Here is a 27,214-nt window from a genome sequence, read left to right as displayed (position 1 = left end):
TCTGTCGTTCTGCCCCTGAACAAGGCAGTTAACCCACCGTTCCTAGGCAGTCATTGAAAATAAGAATGTGTTCTTAACTGACTTGCCTAGTTAAATAAAAGGTATAAAAAATAAATAAATAAAAAATCCTCCCCAAAAATACAGACTTCCGATTGTTATGAAATCGGCCTTAATTAATCGGCCATTCTGATTAATCGGTCGACCTCTACTCTCAACCAGCATCTTGAGGTAGTCACCTGGAAAGCATTTCAATAAACAGGCGTGCCTTGTTAAAAGTTAATTTGTATAGTGCACTACTCTAGACCCTATTCAGGCTGTGTAAAGGCTATTTGACCAAGAAGGAGAATGATGAAGTGCTGCATCAGATGACCTGGCCTCCACAATCACCCGACCTCAACCCAGTTGAGATGGTTTGGTATGAGTCGAACTGCAGAGTGAAGGAAAAGCAGCCAACAAGTGCTCAGCATATGTGGGAACTCCTTCAAGACCGTTGGAAAAACATTCCAGGTGAAGCTGGTTGAGATAATGCCAAGAGTGTGCAAAGCTGACATCAAGGAAAAGGGTGGCTACTTTGAAGAATCTAAAACATAAAATACATTTTGATTTGTTCAACACTTTTTTGGTTACTACATGATTCCATATGTGTTACTTCATAGTTTTGATGTCTTCACTATTATTCTACATTGTACAAAATAGTACAAATAAAGAAAAACCCTTTAATGAGTAGATGTGTCCAAACTATTGACTGGTACTGTATTCCACGTAAACACATGAAACACGCATTCGGATTCCTTTTCTTCACCGACTTGACTGTTTACATGCAAAAAAATGCAATAATAATAATAATGTACAAGTATAAAAACATTTCAGCTGATTGTTATAAAGCCCAAAATGGTGGTAAATCTTTTCTTGGAATAAATAAACATATTTTCTCTCTCTCTCACTCCTGAAACTCTCGTCTCTCTCCCACTCACTCCTGAAACTACCCTCTCCCCCCAAAACGATCCTCTCTCACTCCTGAAACTACCCTCTCCCCACAAAACGATCCTCTCTCACTCCTGAAACTACCCTCTCCCCCAAAACGATCCTCTCTCACTCCTGAAACTACCCTCTCCCCACAAAACGATCCTCTCTCACTCCTGAAACTACCCTCTCCCCACAAAACGATCCTCTCTCACTCCTGAAACTACCCTCTCCCCACAAAACGATCCTCTCTCACTCCTGAAACTACCCCTCCCCCAAAACGATCCTCTCTCACTCCTGAAACTACCCCTCCCCCAAAACGATCCTCTCTCACTCCTGAAACTACCCCCAAAACGATCCTCTCTCACTCCTGAAACTACCCCCCCCAAAACGATCCTCTCTCACTCCTACTATCCTTAGCGGAAAACAGAAAAACAAAATAATTGCATCCAGTTGTGACATCACATTTCCACATTTTCAAATCTTAAGATACATTTTCATTACAATTTTTTTAAATATATATATATATATTTTTTTAAAAGCTTCATTTTATCATTAGATAGAGCAAATCCCCAGCAGATAGTACAGAGCCTTCAGAAAGTATTCACACACCTTGACCCCCTCCCACAGAGCCTTCAGAAAGTATTCACACACCTTGACCCCCTCCCACAGAGCCTTCAGAAAGTATTCACACACCTTGACCCCCCTCCCACAGAGCCTTCAGAAAGTATTCACACACCTTGACCCCCCTCCCACAGAGCCTTCAGAAAGTATTCACACACCTTGACCCCCTCCCACAGAGCCTTCAGAAAGTATTCACACACCTTGACCCCCCTCCCACAGAGCCTTCAGAAAGTATTCACACACCTTGATCCCCCTCCCACAGAGCCTTCAGAAAGTATTCACACACCTTGACCCCCTCCCACAGAGCCTTCAGAAAGTATTCACACACCTTGACCCCCCTCCCACAGAGCCTTCAGAAAGTATTCACACACCTTGACCCCCTCCCACAGAGCCTTCAGAAAGTATTCACACACCTTGATCCCCCACAATTTGTTATGTTACAGCCTTAATTTAAAATGGATTCAACTGAGATTTTTGTGCCATTGATCTACATACAATATCCCATCATGTCAAAGTGAATAAAAAAAAAAAAATTGTTTTGTTTTTTATTAATGAATTTAAAGTTGTCTTGAATCAACACGTCTTCAACCTCTTTGTTATGGCAAGCCTAAATAAGTACAAAAAAAACGCATAATAATTTGCATGGACTAATTCCGTGTTCAATAAAATTGTTTACATTTTTTTTTTTTTTTTAAATGGCTACCTCAACTCTGTACCCCCCCCACACACACACAATTATCTGTAAGGTCCCTCAATCGAGTAGTGAATTACAAGCAAAGATTTAACCACAAAGGGAGGTTTTTCAACCGATGGGTAGATGTGTAGAAAATAAAAACAGCAGACATTGAAGATCCCTTTGAGCATGGTGAAGTTATTAATTACACTTTGGATGGTGTATCAATACACCCAGTCACTACAAAGATACAGGCGTCCTTCTTAACTCAGTTGCCGGAGAGGAAGGAAACCACTCAGGGAATTTCACCATGGAGGTCAATGGTGACTTTAAAACAGTTTACAGAGTTTAATGGCTGTTATAGGAGAGAACTGAGGATGGATCAACAACATTGTAGTTATTCCACAATACTAACCTAAATGACAGAGTGAAAAGAAGGAAGCCTGTACAGATTAAAAATATTCCTTTACATGCATCCTGTTTGCAACAAGGCACTTAAGTAAGACTGCAAAAATTTTTACTTTTTTGTCCTGACTACAAAGTGTTATGCTTGGGGCAAATCCAACACAGCCTTGCCAATGACAAGCATACCAATAACATGATGCAGGCACTGCCATGCTTGAGAATATGAAGAGTGGTACTCAATGTGGGAGGATAAAAAGAAGCGGACTAGAGCTAAGCACAGACAAAATCCTAGAGGAAATCCTGGTTCAGTCTGCTTTCCAACAGACACTGGGAAACAAATTCACCTTTCAGCAAAGACAATAACCAAAAACACAAGGCCAAATCTACACTGGAGTTGCTTACACCAAGACGACATTGAATGTTCCTGAGTGGCCTAGTTACAGTTTTGACTTAAAATTGGCTTGAACATCTATGGCAAGACTTGAAAATGGTTGTCTAGCAACGATCAACAATCAACTTGACAGAGTTTGAAGATTAAAAAAAAAGAAAGAATAAACGGCAAAATATTGTACAATCGAGGTGTGAAAAGCTCTTATTAAGAGACTTACCCAGAAAGACATAGCTGTATATCACCGCGAAAAGGTGCTTCTAACATGTATTGACTCAGGGAAGTTTATAATGACTCAGTCTCATTTAAAAGAGATCTTTTGGGGGGGGTTGGGGACTGGTAATAGGCCCATGCTCATAGTCTCAACACCCTAGTGAGTGAGAGGTGTCCGTGTGATCAGTCAAGAGAAATAAAAGAGACTTGAAGCCGGAGAAAAAAAAAAAAAGAAAAAAAAAAACTGTCCCTCACAACAGTGATACTGTAGTAGTACTAGAAAGTAGTACTGTAGTAGTACTAGAAAGTAGTACTAGTCTTCATTTCCCCAGACCAATCTTCTTGGCCTCCGTTTCGTAGATCAACAACCTCCACATTTTAACTATGAACACCTCTGCCTCCTCGTCCAGAACCTGCAGGTACAATACATCAGTTAGTGGGTCTCCTCTCTTAATAATACACGTTCTAACACCTGTTAGGTCTACTAGCCTACTGCACTGTTGACGAGAACAAACTTAGATTTAGAACGAACTCAAATGTTGGCTTACATTTAATAACATATTAAACGGTAAACTGGTTAAGCCGATAAGATTGTTTTTCTATGACCACGTTTAAAAAAAAATCATGATCTATTATTTAACTCACCATGGCAACATCATCCAAGATTCCCTGCGGTGTGCCGTGAGACATCACCTGAGGAGACAAGAAGCTGGTAAAACACTGTGGAAGACAACAACACTCACAAAGCCTACTGCAGGGAATATGTCACAGCCAGAGACAATGGGTCCTCAATACCTTTTGACTGTTTCTGGGAATACGTTGCACCCAGAGACAATGGGTCCTCAATACCTCCTCTGTGTCCCATCGCTACCTCCATGTCCCATCGCTACCTCCATGCCCCATCGCTACCCCCAACCGTGTCCCATCGCTACCCCCGTGTCCCATCGCTACCCCCGACCGTGTCCCATCGCTACCCCCGTGTCCCATCGCTACCCCCAGACCGTGTCCCATCGCTACCCCGACCGTGTCCCATCGCTACCCCCGTGTCCCATCGCTGCCCCCGTGTCCCATCGCTACCCCCGTGTCCCATCGCTACCCCCGTGTCCCATCGCTACCCCGACCCCACGTGTCCCATCGCTACCCCGTGTCCCATCGCGTGTCCCATCGCTACCCCATGTCCCATCGCTACCCAGACCGTGTCCCATCGCTACCCCCCCGTGTCCCATCGCTACCCCGACCGTGTCCCATCGCTACCCCCCATCGCTACCCGACCGTGTCCCATCGCTACCCCATGTCCCATCGCTACCCATCGTGTCCCATCGCTACCTCCGTGTCCCATCGCTACCTCCGTGTCCCATCGCTACCCCGTGTCCCATCGCTACCCCCGTGTCCCATCGCTACCCCGTGTCCCATCGCTACCCCCATGTCCCATCGCTACCCCCGACCATGTCCCATCGCTACCTCCGTGTCCCATCGCTACCTCCGACCGTGTCCCATCGCTACCCCCGTGTCCCATCGCTACCCCACCGTGTCCCATCGCTACCCCGTGTCCCATCGCTACCCCAGACCGTGTCCCATCGCTACCCCAGACCGTGTCCCATCGCTACCTCCGACCGTGTCCCATCGCTACCCCCCGTGTCCCATCGCTACCCCGACCGTGTCCCATCGCTACCCCCGTGTCCCATCGCTACCCCGTGTCCCATCGCTACCTCCGTGTCCCATCGCTACCCCCCGTGTCCCATCGCTACCCCGACCGTGTCCCATCGCTACCCCGTGTCCCATCGCTACCCCCCGACCGTGTCCCATCGCTACCCCCGACCGTGTCCCATCGCTACCCCGACCGTGTCCCATCGCTACCTCCCGTGTCCCATCGCTACCTCCGTGTCCCATCGCTACCCCGTGTCCCATCGCTACCCCCGTGTCCCATCGCTACCTCCGACCGTGTCCCATCGCTACCCCCGTGTCCCATCGCTACCCCGACCGTGTCCCATCGCTACCCCGACCGTGTCCCATCGCTACCTCCGACCGTGTCCCATCGCTACCCCCGTGTCCCATCGCTACCTCCGACCGTGTCCCATCGCTACCTCCGACCGTGTCCCATCGCTACCCCATGTCCCATCGCTACCTCCGACCGTGTCCCATCGCTACCTCCATGTCCCATCGCTACCTCCATGTCCCATCGCTACCCCCGACCGTGTCCCATCGCTACCCCGACCGTGTCCCATCGCTACCCCCGACCGTGTCCCATCGCTACCCCGACCGTGTCCCATCGCTACCTCCGACCGTGTCCCATCGCTACCTCCGTGTCCCATCGCTCCCGTGTCCCATCGCTACCCCGTGTCCCATCGCTACCCCGACCGTGTCCCATCGCTACCCCCCATCGCTACCCCGGCCGTGTCCCATCGCTACCCCGACCGTGTCCCATCGCTACCCCGACCGTGTCCCATCGCTACCTCCGACCGTGTCCCATCGCTACCCCAGACCGTGTCCCATCGCTACCCCCATGTCCCATCGCTACCTCAGACCGTGTCCCATCGCTACCCCAGACCGTGTCCCATCGCTACCCCAGTGTCCCATCGCTACCCCCCGTGTCCCATCGCTACCTCCGACCGTGTCCCATCGCTACCTCCGTGTCCCATCGCTACCCCGTGTCCCATCGCTACCCCCGTGTCCCATCGCTACCCCCGTGTCCCATCGCTACCCCGACCGTGTCCCATCGCTACCTCCCATTGTCCGCTACCCCCGTGTCCCATCGCTACCCCAGACCGTGTCCCATCGCTACCCCCGTGTCCCATCGCTACCCCCGACCGTGTCCCATCGCTACCCCCGTGTCCCATCGCTACCCCGACCGTGTCCCATCGCTACCCCGACCGTGTCCCATCGCTACCCCGACCGTGTCCCATCGCTACCCCCGTGTCCCATCGCTACCCCCGTGTCCCATCGCTACCTCAGACCGTGTCCCATCGCTACCCCCCGTGTCCCATCGCTACCCCGTGTCCCATCGCTACCCCCGTGTCCCATCGCTACCCCGACCGTGTCCCATCGCTACCCCGTGTCCCATCGCTACCCCAGACCGTGTCCCATCGCTACCCCCGTGTCCCATCGCTACCCCGACCGTGTCCCATCGCTACCCCGACCGTGTCCCATCGCTACCCCGACCGTGTCCCATCGCTACCCCCCGTGTCCCATCGCTACCTCAGACCGTGTCCCATCGCTACCTCAGACCGTGTCCCATCGCTACCCCAGACCGTGTCCCATCGCTACCCCGTGTCCCATCGCTACCCCGACCGTGTCCCATCGCTACCTCCGACCGTGTCCCATCGCTACCCCGTGTCCCATCGCTACCCCGTGTCCCATCGCTACCCCCGTGTCCCATCGCTACCCCGACCGTGTCCCATCGCTACCCCGACCGTGTCCCATCGCTACCCCCGACAGTGTCCCATCGCTACCCCCGTGTCCCATCGCTACCTCAGACCGTGTCCCATCGCTACCCCAGACCGTGTCCCATCGCTACCCCAGACCGTGTCCCATCGCTACCCCGAGTGTCCCATCGCTACCTCCGACCGTGTCCCATCGCTACCTCCGACCGTGTCCCATCGCTACCCCAGACCGTGTCCCATCGCTACCCCGTGTCCCATCGCTACCCCCGACCGTGTCCCATCGCTACCCCCGTGTCCCATCGCTACCCCGTGTCCCATCGCTACCCCGGCCGTGTCCCATCGCTACCCCCGACCGTGTCCCATCGCTACCCCGACCGTGTCCCATCGCTACCCCGACCGTGTCCCATCGCTACCCCCGTGTCCCAGACCGTGTCCCATCGCTACCCCAGACCGTGTCCCATCGCTACCCCGACCGTGTCCCATCGCTACCTCCGTGTCCCATCGCTACCTCCAGACCGTGTCCCATCGCTACCCCGTGTCCCATCGCTACCCCCGTGTCCCATCGCTACCTCCGACCCCCGTGTCCCATCGCTACCCCCGTGTCCCATCGCTACCCCGACCGTGTCCCATCGCTACCTCCCGTGTCCCATCGCTACCCCCCGTGTCCCATCGCTACCCCGACCGTGTCCCATCGCTACCCCAGACCGTGTCCCATCGCTACCCCAGACCGTGTCCCATCGCTACCCCGACCGTGTCCCATCGCTACCCCGTGTCCCATCGCTACCTCCCGTGTCCCATCGCTACCCCCCGTGTCCCATCGCTACCCCCGTGTCCCATCGCTACCCCCGTGTCCCATCGCTACCTCCGACCGTGTCCCATCGCTACCCCCATGTGTCCCATCGCTACCCCGTGTCCCATCGCTACCCCCGTGTCCCATCGCTACCCCGACCGTGTCCCATCGCTACCCCGTGTCCCATCGCTACCCCGTGTCCCATCGCTACCCCCGACCGTGTCCCATCGCTACCCCAGACCGTGTCCCATCGCTACCCCAGACCGTGTCCCATCGCTACCTCCGACCGTGTCCCATCGCTACCTCCCGTGTCCCATCGCTACCCCCGTGTCCCATCGCTACCCCGTGTCCCATCGCTACCCCCGTGTCCCATCGCTACCCCCCACCGTGTCCCATCGCTACCTCCGTGTCCCATCGCTACCCCGTGTCCCATCGCTACCCCGACCGTGTCCCATCGCTACCCCCGACCGTGTCCCATCGCTACCCCCGTGTCCCATCGCTACCCCGACCGTGTCCCATCGCTACCTCAGACCGTGTCCCATCGCTACCCCAGACCGTGTCCCATCGCTACCCCGACCGTGTCCCATCGCTACCCCGACCGTGTCCCATCGCTACCCCGACCGTGTCCCATCGCTACCTCCCGTGTCCCATCGCTACCTCCGTGTCCCATCGCTACCCCGTGTCCCATCGCTACCCCCCGTGTCCCATCGCTACCCCGTGTCCCATCGCTACCCCCCGTGTCCCATCGCTACCCCGACCGTGTCCCATCGCTACCCCCGTGTCCCATCGCTACCCCCGTGTCCCATCGCTACCTCCGTGTCCCATCGCTACCCCCGTGTCCCATCGCTACCCCGTGTCCCATCGCTACCCCGACCGTCCCATCGCTACCCCGACCGTGTCCCATCGCTACCCCGACCGTGTCCCATCGCTACCCCCCCATCGACCGTGTCCCATCGCTACCTCCGTGTCCCATCGCTACCCCGTGTCCCATCGCTACCCCCGTGTCCCATCGCTACCTCCGTGTCCCATCGCTACCCCCGTGTCCCATCGCTACCCCCGACCGTGTCCCATCGCTACCCCGTGTCCCATCGCTACCCCAGACCGTGTCCCATCGCTACCCCGACCGTGTCCCATCGCTACCCCCGTGTCCCATCGCTACCTCCGACCGTGTCCCATCGCTACCCCCCGTGTCCCATCGCTACCCCGACCGTGTCCCATCGCTACCCCGACCGTGTCCCATCGCTACCTCCCGTGTCCCATCGCTACCCCGTGTCCCATCGCTACCTCCAGACCGTGTCCCATCGCTACCTCCGTGTCCCATCGCTACCCCGACCGTGTCCCATCGCTACCCCGTGTCCCATCGCTACCCCGTGTCCCATCGCTACCCCCGACCGTGTCCCATCGCTACCCCGACCGTGTCCCATCGCTACCTCAGACCGTGTCCCATCGCTACCCCGTGTCCCATCGCTACCTCCCGTGTCCCATCGCTACCTCCCGTGTCCCATCGCTACCTCCCGTGTCCCATCGCTACCTCAGACCGTGTCCCATCGCTACCTCCGTGTCCCATCGCTACCCCGTGTCCCCTCCGTGTCCCATCGCTACCCCGTGTCCCATCGCTACCTCCCACCGTGTCCCATCGCTACCTCCCGTGTCCCATCGCTACCCCGTGTCCCATCGCTACCCCCCGTGTCCCATCGCTACCCCCGACCGTGTCCCATCGCTACCCCGACCGTGTCCCATCGCTACCCCGACCGTGTCCCATCGCTACCTCCGACCGTGTCCCATCGCTACCCCAGACCGTGTCCCATCGCTACCCCAGACCGTGTCCCATCGCTACCCCCATGTCCCATCGCTACCTCCGACCGTGTCCCATCGCTACCTCCGTGTCCCATCGCTACCTCCGTGTCCCATCGCTACCTCCGTGTCCCATCGCTACCCCCGTGTCCCATCGCTACCTCCGTGTCCCATCGCTACCTCCGTGTCCCATCGCTACCCCCCGTGTCCCATCGCTACCCCGACCGTGTCCCATCGCTACCCCCGACCGTGTCCCATCGCTACCCCGACCGTGTCCCATCGCTACCTCCCCATCGCTACCCCCCATCGCTACCCCCCGTGTCCCATCGCTACCTCCGACCGTGTCCCATCGCTACCCCAGACCGTGTCCCATCGCTACCCCGTGTCCCATCGCTACCTCAGACCGTGTCCCCCATCGCTACCCCCGTGTCCCATCGCTACCCCGTGTCCCATCGTGTCCCATCGCTACCCCCCGTGTCCCATCGCTACCTCCGTGTCCCATCGCTACCCCCGTGTCCCATCGCTACCCCCCGTGTCCCATCGCTACCCCACCGTGTCCCATCGCTACCCCCCGTGTCCCATCGCTACCCCGTGTCCCATCGCTACCCCCGACCGTGTCCCATCGCTACCCCGACCGTGTCCCATCGCTACCCCGACCGTGTCCCATCGCTACCCCCCGTGTCCCATCGCTACCCCGTGTCCCATCGCTACCTCCCGGACCGTGTCCCATCGCTACCCCCCGTGTCCCATCGCTACCCCCGACCGTGTCCCATCGCTCCCATCGCTGTCCCCGTGTCCCATCGCTACCTCCGACCGTGTCCCATCGCTACCCCCCGTGTCCCATCGCTGCTACCCCAGACCGTGTCCCATCGCTACCCCAGACCGTGTCCCATCGCTACCTCCGACCGTGTCCCATCGCTACCTCCGTGTCCCATCGCTACCTCCGTGTCCCATCGCTACCCCAGACCGTGTCCCATCGCTACCCCCCATCGTGTCCCATCGCTACCCCCCGTGTCCCATCGCTACCCCGACCGTGTCCCATCGCTACCCCCGTGTCCCATCGCTACCCCCGTGTCCCATCGCTACCTCCGTGTCCCATCGCTACCTCCGTGTCCCATCGCTACCCCCCGTGTCCCATCGCTACCTCCGACCGTGTCCCATCGCTACCCCAGACCGTGTCCCATCGCTACCCCGACCGTGTCCCATCGCTACCCCCGACCGTGTCCCATCGCTACCCCGACCGTGTCCCATCGCTACCCCCAGACCGTGTCCCATCGCTACCCCCGACCGTGTCCCATCGCTACCCCCGTGTCCCATCGCTACCTCCGTGTCCCATCGCTACCTCCGTGTCCCATCGCTACCCCGTGTCCCATCGCTACCTCCGTGTCCCATCGCTACCTCCGTGTCCCATCTACCCCGTGTCCCATCGCTACCCCCGTGTCCCATCGCTACCCCCCGACCGTGTCCCATCGCTACCCCCGTGTCCCATCGCTACCCCGACCGTGTCCCATCGCTACCCCCGTGTCCCATCGCTACCCCGACCGTGTCCCATCGCTACCCCGTCCGACCGTCCCATCGCTACCTCAGACCGTGTCCCATCGCTACCCCCGTGTCCCATCGCTACCTCCGACCGTGTCCCATCGCTACCCCGACCGTGTCCCATCGCTACCCCCGACCGTGTCCCATCGCTACCCCGACCGTGTCCCATCGCTACCTCCCCGTGTCCCATCGCTACCCCAGACCGTGTCCCATCGCTACCCCGTGTCCCATCGCTACCCCCGTGTCCCATCGCTACCCCGACCGTGTCCCATCGCTACCCCGACCGTGTCCCATCGCTACCCCGACCGTGTCCCCGTCGCTACCCCGACCGTGTCCCATCGCTACCCCGTGTCCCATCGCTACCCCGACCGTGTCCCATCGCTACCCCCGACCGTGTCCCATCGCTACCCCGACCGTGTCCCATCGCTACCCCCGTGTCCCATCGCTACCCCGACCGTGTCCCATCGCTACCCCGTGTCCCATCGCTACCCCCCGTGTCCCATCGCTACCCCCGACCGTGTCCCATCGCTACCTCCGTGTCCCATCGCTACCCCCGACCGTGTCCCATCGCTACCCCGTGTCCCATCGCTACCCCGTGTCCCATCGCTACCCCGACCGTGTCCCATCGCTACCTCCGACCGTGTCCCATCGCTACCCCCGACCGTGTCCCATCGCTACCCCGACCGTGTCCCATCGCTACCTCAGACCGTGTCCCATCGCTACCCCGTGTCCCATCGCTACCTCCGACCGTGTCCCATCGCTACCCCGTGTCCCATCGCTACCCCGACCGTGTCCCATCGCTACCTCCGACCGTGTCCCATCGCTACCCCCGACCGTGTCCCATCGCTACCCCGTGTCCCATCGCTACCCCCGTGTCCCATCGCTACCTCCCGTGTCCCATCGCTACCTCCGTGTCCCATCGCTACCTCCGACCGTGTCCCATCGCTACCCCCGTGTCCCATCGCTACCCCAGACCGTGTCCCATCGCTACCTCCCATCGTGTCCCATCCCATCGCTACCTCCGACCGTCCCATCGCTACCCCCGTGTCCCATCGCTACCCCCGTGTCCCATCGCTACCCCAGACCGTGTCCCATCGCTACCCCGTGTCCCATCGCTACCCCAGACCGTGTCCCATCGCTACCCCGTGTCCCATCGCTACCGTGTCCCATCGCTACCCCCGTGTCCCATCGCTACCCCGCTACCCCTGTGTCCCATCGCTACCCCGACCGTGTCCCATCGCTACCCCGACCGTGTCCCATCGCTACCCCGACCGTGTCCCATCGCTACCCCCCGACCGTGTCCCATCGCTACCTCCGACCGTGTCCCATCGCTACCCAGACCGTGTCCCATCGCTACCCCGACCGTGTCCCATCGCTACCCCCGACCGTGTCCCATCGCTACCCCAGACCGTGTCCCATCGCTACCCCAGACCGTGTCCCATCGCTACCCCGTGTCCCATCGCTACCCCCCGTGTCCCATCGCTACCCCGTGTCCCATCGCTACCGTGTCCCATCGCTACCCCCTCCGTGTCCCATCGCTACCCCCGTGTCCCATCCTACCTCCGTGTCCCATCGCTACCCCGTGTCCCATCGCTACCCCGTGTCCCATCGCTACCCCCGTGTCCCATCGCTACCCCGTGTCCCATCGCTACCCCGACCGTGTCCCATCGCTACCTCAGACCGTGTCCCATCGCTACCCCGTGTCCCATCGCTACCTCCGACCGTGTCCCATCGCTACCCCGTGTCCCATCGCTACCCCCGACCGTGTCCCATCGCTACCTCCGACCGTGTCCCATCGCTACCCCGACCGTGTCCCATCGCTACCTCCGACCGTGTCCCATCGCTACCCCAGACCGTGTCCCATTGCTACCCCAGACCGTGTCCCATCGCTACCCCCGTGTCCCATCGCTACCTCAGACCGTGTCCCATCGCTACCCCGTGTCCCATCGCTACCCCGACCGTGTCCCATCGCTACCTCCGTGTCCCATCGCTACCCCGTGTCCCATCGCTACCCCGACCGTGTCCCATCGCTACCTCCGTGTCCCATCGCTACCTCCGTGTCCCATCGCTACCCCGTGTCCCATCGCTACCCCCCGTGTCCCATCGCTACCCCGTGTCCCATCGCTACCCCGTGTCCCATCGCTACCCCCGACCGTGTCCCATCGCTACCCCCGTGTCCCATCGACCCCGTCCCATCGCTACCTCAGACCGTGTCCCATCGCTACCCCAGACCGTGTCCCATCGCTACCCCAGTGTCCCATCGCTACCTCCGACCGTGTCCCATCGCTACCTCCGACCGTGTCCCATCGCTACCTCCGACCGTGTCCCATCGCTACCTCCGTGTCCCATCGCTACCTCCGTGTCCCATCGCTACCTCCGTGTCCCATCGCTACCTCCGTGTCCCATCGCTACCTCCGTGTCCCATCGCCCCTCCGTGTCCCATCGCTACCTCCGACGTGTCCCATCGCTACCTCCGTGTCCCATCGCTACCTCCCCGTGTCCCATCGCTACCTCCCGTGTCCCATCGCTACCCCGACCGTGTCCCATCGCTACCCCGACCGTGTCCCATCGCTACCTCCCGTGTCCCATCGCTACCCCGTGTCCCATCGCTACCTCCCCGTGTCCCATCGCTACCCCCGTGTCCCATCGCTACCCCCGACCGTGTCCCATCGCTACCTCCGACCGTGTCCCATCGCTACCTCCCGACCGTGTCCCATCGCTACCTCCGACCGTGTCCCATCGCTACCCCGTGTCCCATCGCTACCCCGACCGTGTCCCATCGCTACCCCGTGTCCCATCGCTACCTCAGACCGTGTCCCATCGCTACCCCGTGTCCCATCGCTACCCCCGTGTCCCATCGCTACCTCCGTGTCCCATCGTGTCCCGTGTCCCATCGCTACCCCGACCGTGTCCCATCGCTACCCCGACCGTGTCCCATCGCTACCTCCGACCGTGTCCCATCGCTTACCCCCGTGCTATCCCCGTGTCCCATCGCTACCCCCGACCGTGTCCCATCGCTACCCCCCGACCGTGTCCCATCGCTACCCCAGACCGTGTCCCATCGCTACCCCCGTGTCCCATCGCTACCTCCGACCATGTCCCATCGCTACCTCAGACCGTGTCCCATCGCTACCCCGTGTCCCATCGCTACCCCAGACCGTGTCCCATCGCTACCCCACCGTGTCCCATCGCTACCTCCGACCGTGTCCCATCGCTACCTCCGACCGTGTCCCATCGCTACCTCCGACCGTGTCCCATCGCTACCCCGTCCCATCGCTCCCCCGTGTCCCATCGCTACCTCCGTGTCCCATCGCTACCTCCGTGTCCCATCGCTACCTCCGTGTCCCATCGCTACCTCCGTGTCCCATCGCTACCTCCGTGTCCCATCGCTACCTCCGTGTCCCATCGCTACCCCCGTGTCCCATCGCTACCCCGACCGTGTCCCATCGCTACCCCGACCGTGTCCCATCGCTACCCCGACCGTGTCCCATCGCTACCTCAGACCGTGTCCCATCGCTACCCCCGTGTCCCATCGCTACCTCCGACCGTGTCCCATCGCTACCCCCGTGTCCCATCGCTACCTCCGACCGTGTCCCATCGCTACCCCCGACCGTGTCCCATCGCTACCTCCGACCGTGTCGCATCGCTACCCCCCGACCGTGTCCCATTGCTACCCCCGACCGTGTCCCATCGCTACCCATCGCTACCTCAGACCGTGTCCCATCGCTACCCCGTGTCCCATCGCTACCCCGTGTCCCATCGCTACCCCGTGTCCCATCGCTACCCCCGTGTCCCATCGCTACCCCCGACCGTGTCCCATCGCTACCCCCGTGTCCCATCGCTACCCCCCAGACCGTGTCCCATCGCTACCCCCGTGTCCCATCGCTACCCCGACCGTGTCCCATCGCTACCTCCGACCGTGTCCCATCGCTACCTCCGTGTCCCATCGCTACCTCCGTGTCCCATCGCTACCCCCGTGTCCCATCGCTACCCCCGTGTCCCATCGCTACCCCGACCGTGTCCCATCGCTACCCCGACCGTGTCCCATCGCTACCCCCAGACCGTGTCCCATCGCTACCCCGTGTCCCATCGCTACCCCCGACCGTGTCCCATCGCTACCCCAGACCGTGTCCCATCGCTACCCCAGACCGTGTCCCATCGCTACCCCAGACCGTGTCCCATCGCTACCCCAGACCGTGTCCCATCGCTACCCCCGTGTCCCATCGCTACCTCCGTGTCCCATCGCTACCTCCCGTGTCCCATCGCTACCCCAGACCGTGTCCCATCGCTACCCCGTGTCCCATCGCTACCCCGACCGTGTCCCATCGCTACCCCCGTGTCCCATCGCTACCCCGACCGTGTCCCATCGCTACCTCCGTGTCCCATCGCTACCTCCGACCATGTCCCATCGCTACCCCCCGTGTCCCATCGCTACCCCGACCGTGTCCCATCGCTACCCCCGACCGTGTCCCATCGCTACCCCGTGTCCCATCGCTACCCAGACCGTGTCCCATCGCTACCTCAGACCGTGTCCCATCGCTACCCCAGACCGTGTCCCATCGCTACCCCCGTGTCCCATCGCTACCTCCGTGTCCCATCGCTACCTCCGTGTCCCATCGCTACCTCCGTGTCCCATCGCTACCCCCGTGTCCCATCGCTACCCCGTGTCCCATCGCTACCTCCCGACCGTGTCCCATCGCTACCCCGTGTCCCATCGCTACCCCCTCCGTGTCCCATCGCTACCCCGACCGTGTCCCATCGCTACCCCCATGTCCCATCGCTACCCCGTGTCCCATCGCTACCTCAGACCGTGTCCCATCGCTACCCCCCGTGTCCCATCGCTACCTCCGACCGTGTCCCATCGCTACCCCCGTGTCCCATCGCTACCTCCGACCGTGTCCCATCGCTACCTCCGACCGTGTCCCATCGCTACCCCCGTGTCCCATCGCTACCCCCGACCGTGTCCCATCGCTACCTCCGACCGTGTCCCATCGCTACCCCGACCGTGTCCCATCGCTACCTCCGACCGTGTCCCATCGCTACCCCGACCGTGTCCCATCGCTACCCCGACCGTGTCCCATCGCTACCCCGTGTCCCATCGCTACCCCAGACCGTGTCCCATCGCTACCCCCCGACCGTGTCCCATCGCTACCCCCGACCGTGTCCCATCGCTACCCCGACCGTGTCCCATCGCTACCCCGACCGTGTCCCATCGCTACCCCGACCGTGTCCCATCGCTACCCCGACCGTGTCCCATCGCTACCCCGACCGTGTCCCATCGCTACCCCCGTGTCCCATCGCTACCCCCGTGTCCCATCGCTACCTCCGACCGTGTCCCATCGCTACCCCGTGTCCCATCGCTACCTCCGACCGTGTCCCATCGCTACCCCCCGTGTCCCATCGCTACCCCGTGTCCCATCGCTACCCCCGTGTCCCATCGCTACCCCCGTGTCCCATCGCTACCTCCGTGTCCCATCGCTACCGTGTCCCATCGCTACCTCCGACCGTGTCCCATCGCTACCCCCCGTGTCCCATCGCTACCCCGACCGTGTCCCATCGCTACCTCAGACCGTGTCCCATCGCTACCCCGGTCCCATCGCTACCTCCGACCGTGTCCCATCGCTACCCCCGTGTCCCATCGCTACCCCGACCGTGTCCCATCGCTACCTCCGACCGTGTCCCATCGCTACCCCGACCGTGTCCCATCGCTACCTCCGACCGTGTCCCATCGCTACCCCCCGACCGTGTCCCATCGCTACCCCAGACCGTGTCCCATCGCTACCCCCGTGTCCCATCGCTACCTCAGACCGTGTCCCATCGCTACCCCGTGTCCCATCGCTACCCCGACCGTGTCCCATCGCTACCTCCGTGTCCCATCGCTACCCCCGTGTCCCATCGCTACCCCGACCGTGTCCCATCGCTACCCTCGTGTCCCATCGCTACCTCCCCATCGACCGTGTCCCATCGCTACCCCGACCGTGTCCCATCGCTACCCCGACCGTGTCCCATCGCTACCCCGTGTCCCATCGCTACCTCAGACCGTGTCCCATCGCTACCCCCGTGTCCCATCGCTACCCCGACCGTGTCCCATCGCTACCTCCGTGTCCCATCGCTACCCCCGTGTCCCATCGCTACCCCGACCGTGTCCCATCGCTACCTCCGTGTCCCATCGCTACCCCCCGTGTCCCATCGCTACCTCCGACCGTGTCCCATCGCTACCCCGACCGTGTCCCATCGCTACCTCCGACCGTGTCCCATCGCTACCCCCGACCGTGTCCCATCGCTACCCCGACAGTGTCCCATCGCTACCCCCGTGTCCCATCGCTACCTCAGACCGTGTCCCATCGCTACCTCAGACCGTGTCCCATCGCTACCCCAGACCGTGTCCCATCGCTACCCCAGTGTCCCATCGCTACCTCCGTGTGTCCTCATCGCTACCTCCGACCGTGTCCCATCGCTACCTCCGTGTCCCATCGCTACCTCCGTGTCCCATCGCTACCTCCGTGTCCCATCGCTACCTCCGTGTCCCATCGCTACCTCCGTGTCCCATCGCTACCTCCCGTGTCCCATCGCTACCCCGTGTCCCATCGCTACCCCGACCGTGTCCCATCGCTACCCCCGACCGTGTCCCATCGCTACCTCCGACCGTGTCCCATCGCTACCCCCGTGTCCCATCGCTACCCCGTGTCCCATCGCTACCTCCAGACCGTGTCCCATCGCTACCTCCGACCGTGTCCCATCGCTACCCCCGTGTCCCATCGCTACCTCCGACCGTGTCCCATCGCTACCTCCGACCGTGTCCCATCGCTACCCCGTGTCCCATCGCTACCTCCGTGTCCCATCGCTACCTCCCGTGTCCCATCGCTACCCCCGACCGTGTCCCATCGCTACCTCCCGACCGTGTCCCATCGCTACCCCCCGTGTCCCATCGCTACCCCGACCGTGTCCCATCGCTACCCCCGTGTCCCATCGCTACCCCCGTGTCCCATCGCTACCCCCGACCGTGTCCCATCGCTACCCCCCGTGTCCCATCGCTACCCCCGTGTCCCATCGCTACCCCGACCGTGTCCCATCGCTACCCCCGACCGTGTCCCATCGCTACCCCCGTGTCCCATCGCTACCCCCGACCGTGTCCCATCGCTACCCCGACCGTGTCCCATCGCTACCCGACCGTGTCCCATCGCTACCCCCGTGTCCCATCGCTACCTCCGACCGTGTCCCATCGCTACCCCGTGTCCCATCGCTACCTCCGACCGTGTCCCATCGCTACCCCCGTGTCCCATCGCTACCCCCGTGTCCCATCGCTACCCCCGTGTCCCATCGCTACCCCCGTGTCCCATCGCTACCCCCGTGTCCCATCGCTACCCCCGACCGTGTCCCATCGCTACCCCCGACCGTGTCCCATCGCTACCCCAGACCGTGTCCCATCGCTACCTCAGACCGTGTCCCATCGCTACCCCCTGTCCCATCGCTACCTCCGACCGTGTCCCATCGCTACCTCCGTGTCCCATCGCTACCCCCGTGTCCCATCGCTACCTCCGACCGTGTCCCATCGCTACCCCGACCGTGTCCCATCGCTACCCCGTGTCCCATCGCTACCCCCCGACCGTGTCCCATCGCTACCCCGACCGTGTCCCATCGCTACCCCGTGTCCCATCGCTACCTCAGACCGTGTCCCATCGCTACCCCCGTGTCCCATCGCTACCCCGTGTCCCATCGCTACCTCCGTGTCCCATCGCTACCTCCGTGTCCCATCGCTACCCCCCGTGTCCCATCGCTACCCATCGTGTCCCCTCGCTACCCCGACCGTGTCCCATCGCTACCTCCGACCGTGTCCCATCGCTACCCCGACCGTGTCCCATCGCTACCTCCGACCGTGTCCCATCGCTACCCCGACCGTGTCCCATCGCTACCCCCGACCGTGTCCCATCGCTACCCCCGTGTCCCATCGCTACCTCAGACCGTGTCCCATCGCTACCTCAGACCGTGTCCCATCGCTACCCCAGACCGTGTCCCATCGCTACCCCAGTGTCCCATCGCTACCTCCGACCGTGCCTCATCGCTACCTCCGACCGTGTCCCATCGCTACCTCCGTGTCCCATCGCTACCTCCGTGTCCCATCGCTACCTCCGTGTCCCATCGCTACCTCCGTGTCCCATCGCTACCTCCGTGTCCCATCGCTACCTCCGTGTCCCATCGCTACCCCCCGTGTCCCATCGCTACCCCGACCGTGTCCCATCGCTACCCCCGACCGTGTCCCATCGCTACCCCCGACCGTGTCCCATCGCTACCTCAGACCGTGTCCCATCGCTACCCCCGTGTCCCATCGCTACCTCCGACCGTGTCCCATCGCTACCCCCGTGTCCCATCGCTACCCCGACCGTGTCCCATCGCTACCTCCGACCGTGTCCCATCGCTACCCCCGACCGTGTCCCATCGCTACCTCCGACCGTGTCCCATCGCTACCCCCCGTGTCCCATTGCTACCCCGTGTCCCATCGCTACCCAGACCGTGTCCCATCGCTACCCCGTGTCCCATCGCTACCCCCGACCGTGTCCCATCGCTACCTCCGTGTCCCATCGCTACCCCCGTGTCCCATCGCTACCCCGACCGTGTCCCATCGCTACCCCCGTGTCCCATCGCTACCCCGACCGTGTCCCATCGCTACCCCCGTGTCCCATCGCTACCCCGACCGTGTCCCATCGCTACCCCGACCGTGTCCCATCGCTACCTCCAAGTCCCATCGCTACCCCAGACCGTGTCCCATCGCTACCCCCCGTGTCCCATCGCTACCCCGACCGTGTCCCATCGCTACCCCCGTGTCCCATCGCTACCCCGTGTCCCATCGCTACCCCGACCGTGTCCCATCGCTACCCTCCGTGTCCCATCGCTACCCCGACCGTGTCCCATCGCTACCTCCGACCGTGTCCCATCGCTACCGCCGACCGTGTCCCATCGCTACCTCCGACCGTGTCCCATCGCTACCCCGACCGTGTCCCATCGCTACCCCGACAGTGTCCCATCGCTACCCCCCGTGTCCCATCGCTACCTCAGACCGTGTCCCATCGCTACCTCAGACCGTGTCCCATCGCTACCCCAGACCGTGTCCCCGCGCTACCCCAGTGTCCCATCGCTACCTCCGACCGTGCCCCATCGCTACCTCCGACCGTGTCCCATCGCTACCTCCGTGTCCCATCGCTACCTCCGTGTGTCCCATCGCTACCTCCGTGTCCCATCGCTACCTCCGTGTCCCATCGCTACCTCCGTGTCCCATCGCTACCTCCGTGTCCCATCGCTACCTCCGTGTCCCATCGCTACCCCGTGTCCCATCGCTACCCCCGACCGTGTCCCATCGCTACCCCCCCGTGTCCCATCGCTACCCCGACCGTGTCCCATCGCTACCTCAGACCGTGTCCCATCGCTACCCCGTGTCCCATCGCTACCTCCGACCGTGTCCCATCGCTACCCCCGTGTCCCATCGCTACCCCGACCGTGTCCCATCGCTACCTCCGACCGTGTCCCATCGCTACCCCGACCGTGTCCCATCGCTACCTCCGACCGTGTCCCATCGCTACCCCAGACCGTGTCCCATTGCTACCCCATGTCCCATCGCTACCTCAGACCGTGTCCCATCGCTACCCCGTGTCCCATCGCTACCCCCGACCGTGTCCCATCGCTACCTCCGTGTCCCATCGCTACCCCGTGTCCCATCGCTACCCCGACCGTGTCCCATCGCTACCCCGTGTCCCATCGCTACCCCCGACCGTGTCCCATCGCTACCCCCGTGTCCCATCGCTACCCCCGACCGTGTCCCATCGCTACCTCCGACCGTGTCCCATCGCTACCTCCGTGTCCCATCGCTACCCCAGACCGTGTCCCATCGCTACCCCCGTGTCCCATCGCTACCCCGACCGTGTCCCATCGCTACCCCGACCGTGTCCCATCGCTACCCCGACCGTGTCCCATCGCTACCCCCGACCGTGTCCCATCGCTACCCCCGACCGTGTCCCATCGCTACCCCCGTGTCCCATCGCTACCTCCGACCGTGTCCCATCGCTACCCCAGACCGTGTCCCATCGCTACCCCAGACCGTGTCCCATCGCTACCTCAGTGTCCCATCGCTACCTCCGTGTCCCATCGCTACCTCCGTGTCCCATCGCTACCTCCGTGTCCCATCGCTACCTCCGTGTCCCATCGCTACCCCAGACCGTGTCCCATCGCTACCCCCGTGTCCCATCGCTACCCCCGTGTCCCATCGCTACCCCGACCGTGTCCCATCGCTACCCCCGTGTCCCATCGCTACCTCCGTGTCCCATCGCTACCTCCGACCATGTCCCATCGCTACCCCGACCGTGTCCCATCGCTACCCCCGACCATGTCCCATCGCTACCCCCCGTGTCCCATCTTTACCTCAGACCGTGTCCCATCGCTACCTCAGACCGTGTCCCATCGCTACCCCAGACCGTGTCCCATCGCTACCCCAGACCGTGTCCCATCGCTACCCCGTGTCCCATCGCTACCTCCGTGTCCCATCGCTACCTCCGTGTCCCATCGCTGCCTCCGTGTCCCATCGCTACCCCGTGTCCCATCGCTACCCCGTGTCCCATCGCTACCTCCCGTGTCCCATCGCTACCCCGACCGTGTCCCATCGCTACCCCCATCGACCCCCGTGTCCCATCGCTACCCCGACCGTGTCCCATCGCTACCCCCGTGTCCCATCGCTACCCCCGTGTCCCATCGCTACCTCAGACCGTGTCCCATCGCTACCCCCGTGTCCCATCGCTACCTCCGACCGTGTCCCATCGCTACCCCCGTGTCCCATCGCTACCTCCGACCGTGTCCCATCGCTACCTCCGACCGTGTCCCATCGCTACCTCGACCGTGTCCCATCGCTACCCCGACCGTGTCCCATCGCTACCTCCGACCGTGTCCCATCGCTACCCCCCGTGTCCCATCGCTACCTCCGACCGTGTCCCATCGCTACCCCGACCGTGTCCCATCGCTACCCCGTGTCCCATCGCTACCCCCGTGTCCCATCGCTACCTCAGACCGTGTCCCATCGCTACCCCCGTGTCCCATCGCTACCCCGACCGTGTCCCATCGCTACCCCGACCGTGTCCCATCGCTACCCCGACCGTGTCCCATCGCTACCCCGTGTGTCCCATCGCTACCTCCGACCGTGTCCCATCGCTACCCCCGACCGTGTCCCATCGCTACCTCCGACCGTGTCCCATCGCTACCCCCGACCGTGTCCCATCGCTACCTCCGACCGTGTCCCATCGCTACCCCGACCGTGTCCCATCGCTACCCCGACCGTGTCCCATCGCTACCCGACCGTGTCCCATCGCTACCCCGTGTCCCATCGCTACCCCGTGTCCCATCGCTACCTCCGACCGTGTCCCATCGCTACCCCCCGTGTCCCATCGCTACCTCCTACCGTGTCCCATCGCTACCCCCGTGTCCCATCGCTACCCCCGTGTCCCATCGCTACCTCCGACCGTGTCCCATCGCTACCCCGACCGTGTCCCATCGCTACCTCCCGTGTCCCATCGCTACCTAAGACCGTGTCCCATCGCTACCTCCGACCGTGTCCCATCGCTACCCCGACCGTGTCCCATCGCTACCCCCGTGTCCCATCGCTACCCCGACCGTGTCCCATCGCTACCCCGACCGTGTCCCATCGCTACCCCGACCGTGTCCCATCGCTACCCCGACCGTGTCCCATCGCTACCCCCGACCGTGTCCCATCGCTACCCCGACCGTGTCCCATCGCTACCCCCGACCGTGTCCCATCGCTACCCCGACCGTGTCCCATCGCTACCCCGTGTCCCATCGCTACCCCGTGTCCCATCGCTACCCCAGACCGTGTCCCATCGCTACCCCCGACCGTGTCCCATCGCTACCCCAGACCGTGTCCCATCGCTACCTCAGACCGTGTCCCATCGCTACCTCAGACCGTGTCCCATCGCTACCCCAGACCGTGTCCCATCGCTACCCCAGACCGTGTCCCATCGCTACCCCCGTGTCCCATCGCTACCTCCGTGTCCCATCGCTACCTCCGTGTCCCATCGCTACCTCCGTGTCCCATCGCTACCTCCGTGTCCCATCGCTACCCCCGTGTCCCATCGCTACGACCGTGTCCCATCGCTACCCCCGACCGTGTCCCATCGCTACCCCCGACCGTGTCCCATCGCTACCCCCCGTGTCCCATCGCTACCCCGTGTCCCATCGCTACCCCGACCGTGTCCCATCGCTACCTCAGACCGTGTCCCATCGCTACCCCGTGTCCCATCGCTACCCCGACCGTGTCCCATCGCTACCCCGTGTCCCATCGCTACCTCCCCCGTGTCCCATCGCTACCCCGACCGTGTCCCATCGCTACCTCCGACCGTGTCCCATCGCTACCCCCGTGTCCCATCGCTACCCCGACCGTGTCCCATCGCTACCTCCGACCGTGTCCCATCGCTACCCCGACCGTGTCCCATCGCTACCCCGACCGTGTCCCATCGCTACCCCGACCGTGTCCCATCGCTACCCCGACCGTGTCCCATCGCTACCCGTGTCCCATCGCTACCCCGACCGTGTCCCATCGCTACCCCGACCGTGTCCCATCGCTACCCCGACCGTGTCCCATCGCTACCCCGACCGTGTCCCATCGCTACCCCGACCGTGTCCCATCGCTACCCCGACCGTGTCCCATCGCTACCCCGACCGTGTCCCATCGCTACCCCGACCGTGTCCCATCGCTACCCCCGACCGTGTCCCATCGCTACCCCGACCGTGTCCCATCGCTACCCCGACCGTGTCCCATCGCTACCCCGACCGTGTCCCATCGCTACCCCCGACCGTGTCCCATCGCTACCCCGACCGTGTCCCATCGCTACCCCGACCGTGTCCCATCGCTACCCCGACCGTGTCCCATCGCTACCTCCGACCGTGTCCCATCGCTACCCCGACCGTGTCCCATCGCTACCCCCGACCGTGTCCCATCGCTACCCCGACCGTGTCCCATCGCTACCCCCCGTGTCCCATCGCTACCCCCGACCGTGTCCCATCGCTACCCCGACCGTGTCCCATCGCTACCCCCAGACCGTGTCCCATCGCTACCCCAGACCGTGTCCCATCGCTACCCCAGACCGTGTCCCATCGCTACCCCAGACCGTGTCCCATCGCTACCCCAGACCGTGTCCCATCGCTACCCCAGACCGTGTCCCATCGCTACCCCAGACCGTGTCCCATCGCTACCCCAGACCGTGTCCCATCGCTACCTCCGACCGTGTCCCATCGCTACCTCCGACCGTGTCCCATCGCTACCTCCGACCGTGTCCCATCGCTACCTCCGACCGTGTCCCATCGCTACCTCCGACCGTGTCCCATCGCTACCCCCGTGGACAATGCGAAGAATAGAGACTACAGTGGAAACATAGTTACATGCTCATGACACGTCTTACAATGCATTATAACGGCTTTAAGGTAAAGGAGTAGTTCACCCCCCAAAATGACATATTGGTACCATTGACAAACATACACTGAGTGTACAAAATATTAGGAACATGATCTTTCCATGACATAGACTGACCAGGTAAAAGATATGATTCCTTATTGATGTCACTTGTTAAATCCACATCAATCAGTGTAAATGAAGAGGAGACAGGTGGTTAAAGAAGGATTTTTAAGCCTTGAGACAAATTGAGACATGGGTTGTGTTCGTGTGTCATTCAGAGGGTGAACGGGGAAGACAAAATATGTGTGACTTTGAACAGGGTTTGGTAGTTGGTACCAGGGCGCACCAGTTAGTGTCAAGAACTGCAACGCTGCTGGGTTTTTCACGCTCAACAGTTATTGTATCAAGAATGATCAACCACCCAAAGGACATCCGGTCAACATGGGGCCAGCTTTTGACACGTTGCAGAGTCCATGCCCCAACGTAAGGTGTTCCTAATGTTTTGTACACTCAGTGGTATTGGATTTGTGCCATAAATGCCCCCCCCCCCAAAAAAAAAAAAAAACACGTGTTTGAAACAGTGACCAGGTAAACTAAACGACCGCATTGGGTTGCAGTCATACCTTTGTCTATAAACTTCTTACAAAAGGTAAGGAAAACCAATGTCATCCTTCCTCAGACAAATCATTCTCTCTCTCCCACTCAAATCAGTTACCGACTCACCTTCGAACAGACAAAGTCCACTAGCGTAGCTTCCTCCTCTCCGATGTACTCTATAATCTTCTTGTTGACCCAGGGCCTGATGCGGCGCTCCATCAGAGTCTGAGACAGGAAGAAACAGACAGGAAGTTTACAGACATCCGGTGATTTACAGAGAATTATTAGTTCTTCCCACATCGCTTTTTTAAATTTCCAGTTGACCAAATATGTCAAGAGTAGATTAGGTTATCCACAGAGGACCAGGACCCTTGGGACTTGTTAGTGTGTGTGAACCCGACCGTGTCCCATCGCTACCCCCGTGTCCCATCGCTACCCCCGACCGTGTCCCATCGCTACCCCCGACCGTGTCCCATCGCTACCCCGTGTCCCATCCGTGTCCCATCGCTACCCCGTGTCCCATCGACCGTGTCCCATCGCTACCCCGACCGTGTCCCATCGCTACCCCGTGTCCCATCCCCGTGTCCCATACCCCCCGTGTCCCATCGCTACCCCCGTGTCCCATCGCTACCCCGTGTCCCATCGCTACCCCCGATGTTTGAACCACCCCCGACCGTGTCCCAACGCTGTCCCATCGTCCCATCGCTACCCCGTGTCCCATCGCTACCCCGTGTCCCACCCCCCGTGTCCCAACCCCCGACCGTGTCCCATCACCCACCGAGTGTCTCTGCTACCCCCAGACCGTGTCCCATCGACCCCCCGTGTCCCATCATCATCGTGTCCCATCACCCCAGACCGTGTCCTACGGGATGTTTGAACACTCAGCGTTAGCCTGACCCACACCAGAGCTCTGGGGCCGACCTGCCTCATCATCATCATCATCGTCATCAGCGTAGCCTAGTGGTTAGAGCATTGGGCCAGTAACCGAAAGGCTGCAAGTTCAAATCCCCGAGCTGACAAGGTACAAATCTGTCGTTCTGCCCCCTGAACAGGTAGTTAACCCACTGTTCCTAGGCCGTCACTGAAAATAAGAACTTGTTCTTTAACGGACTTGTCTAGTTAAATAAAAGGTAAAAAAATTAAATCCTCCTCCTCCTTACCGAGTCCACAGCAGTCCAGTCCAGAGGGTAGTTGAACAGATCCGGTCTGGCCGTAGGGATCTTCTCAATGAGACTCCTGATGTGTTTTCGTTTCTCCTCTGTGTTTTGTCCTCCCTTCCCTCCAGGTACCTCTGCCCCGTCCAGACCCAAGCTCTTATCATCCTCGCCGTAGTCCAACGGAACCAGCTTACGTTTACGAGGCGCCTCGTCCGCCTCCTCCTCGCCGAACTTGTTGAAGACGCTGTCGACGTTGGCCAGCTTCTTACGTTTACTCCCGGTGTGGATCTGATGGTTGGGGCTGGCGCCTGGAGACGGGGGGAGAGACGGGTTATAGAGGGGACGGAGAGAGAGACGGGTTATAGAGGGGACGGAGAGAGAGAGAGAGACGGGTTATAGAGGGGACGGAGAGAGAGACGGGTTATAGAGGGGACGGAGAGAGAGACGGGTTATAGAGGGGACGGAGAGAGAGACGGGTTATAGAGGGGACGGAGAGAGAGACGGGTTATAGAGGGGACGGAGAGAGAGACGGGTTATAGAGGGACGGAGAGAGAGACGGGTTATAGAGGGACGGAGAGAGAGACGGGTTATAGAGGGGACGGAGAGAGAGACGGGTTATAGAGGGGACGGAGAGAGAGACGGGTTATAGAGGGACGGAGAGAGGGTTATAGAGGGACGGAGGTTATAGAGGGGACGGAGAGAGAGACGGGTTATAGAGGGGACGGAGAGAGAGACGGGTTATAGAGGGGACGGAGAGAGAGACAGGTTAGAGGGGACGGAGAGAGAGACGGGTTATAGAGGGGACGGAGAGAGAGACAGGTTATAGAGGGGACGGAGAGAGAGACAGGTTATAGAGGGGACGGAGGGAGAGACAGGTTATAGAGGGGACGGGGGGAGAGACAGGTTATAGAGGGGACGGAGAGAGAGACAGGTTATAGAGGGGACGGAGAGAGAGACGGGTTATAGAGGGGACGGAGAGAGAGACGGGTTATAGAGGGGACGGAGAGAGAGACGGGTTATAGAGGGGACGGAGAGAGAGACGGGTTAGAGGGGACGGAGAGAGAGAGAGAGACGGGTTATAGAGGGGACGGAGAGAGAGACAGGTTATAGAGGGGACGGAGAGAGAGAGAGAGACGGGTTATAGAGGGGACGGAGAGAGAGAGAGAGACGGGTTATAGAGGGGACGGAGAGAGAGAGAGAGAGACGGGTTATAGAGGGGACGGAGAGAGAGAGAGAGACGGGTTATA

At 61.0% G+C, this 27,214-nt stretch overlaps 2 protein-coding genes across 3 annotated transcripts in view; both read right to left on the bottom strand.

Annotated features, from left to right (window-relative positions):
* vti1b (vesicle transport through interaction with t-SNAREs 1B) overlaps positions 1-27,214 on the bottom strand; it is a 204,544-nt gene that overhangs the window by 69,345 nt on the left and 107,985 nt on the right. The window lies entirely within an intron of this gene.
* LOC115126249 (RNA-binding protein 25-like) overlaps positions 2,117-27,214 on the bottom strand; it is a 75,609-nt gene continuing 50,511 nt past the window's right edge. For both annotated transcript variants that reach the window (XM_065025935.1, XM_065025934.1), the window contains exons 15-18: positions 25,971-26,275; positions 24,937-25,035; positions 3,912-3,959; positions 2,117-3,679 (exon numbers count right to left, since the gene is read on the bottom strand). In XM_065025935.1, the coding sequence (XP_064882007.1) occupies positions 3,587-3,679; positions 3,912-3,959; positions 24,937-25,035; positions 25,971-26,275 (545 nt within the window). In that variant the 3' untranslated portion in view covers positions 2,117-3,586. The remainder of the gene's footprint in view (positions 3,680-3,911; positions 3,960-24,936; positions 25,036-25,970; positions 26,276-27,214) is intronic.

The sequence above is a fragment of the Oncorhynchus nerka genome, linkage group LG12 (genome assembly GCF_034236695.1).
Source record: "Oncorhynchus nerka isolate Pitt River linkage group LG12, Oner_Uvic_2.0, whole genome shotgun sequence".
NCBI lineage: Eukaryota > Metazoa > Chordata > Actinopteri > Salmoniformes > Salmonidae > Oncorhynchus > Oncorhynchus nerka.
The sequence above is the reverse complement of the archived record's forward strand: the minus strand, read 5'-3'. Positions and strand labels throughout refer to the sequence as shown.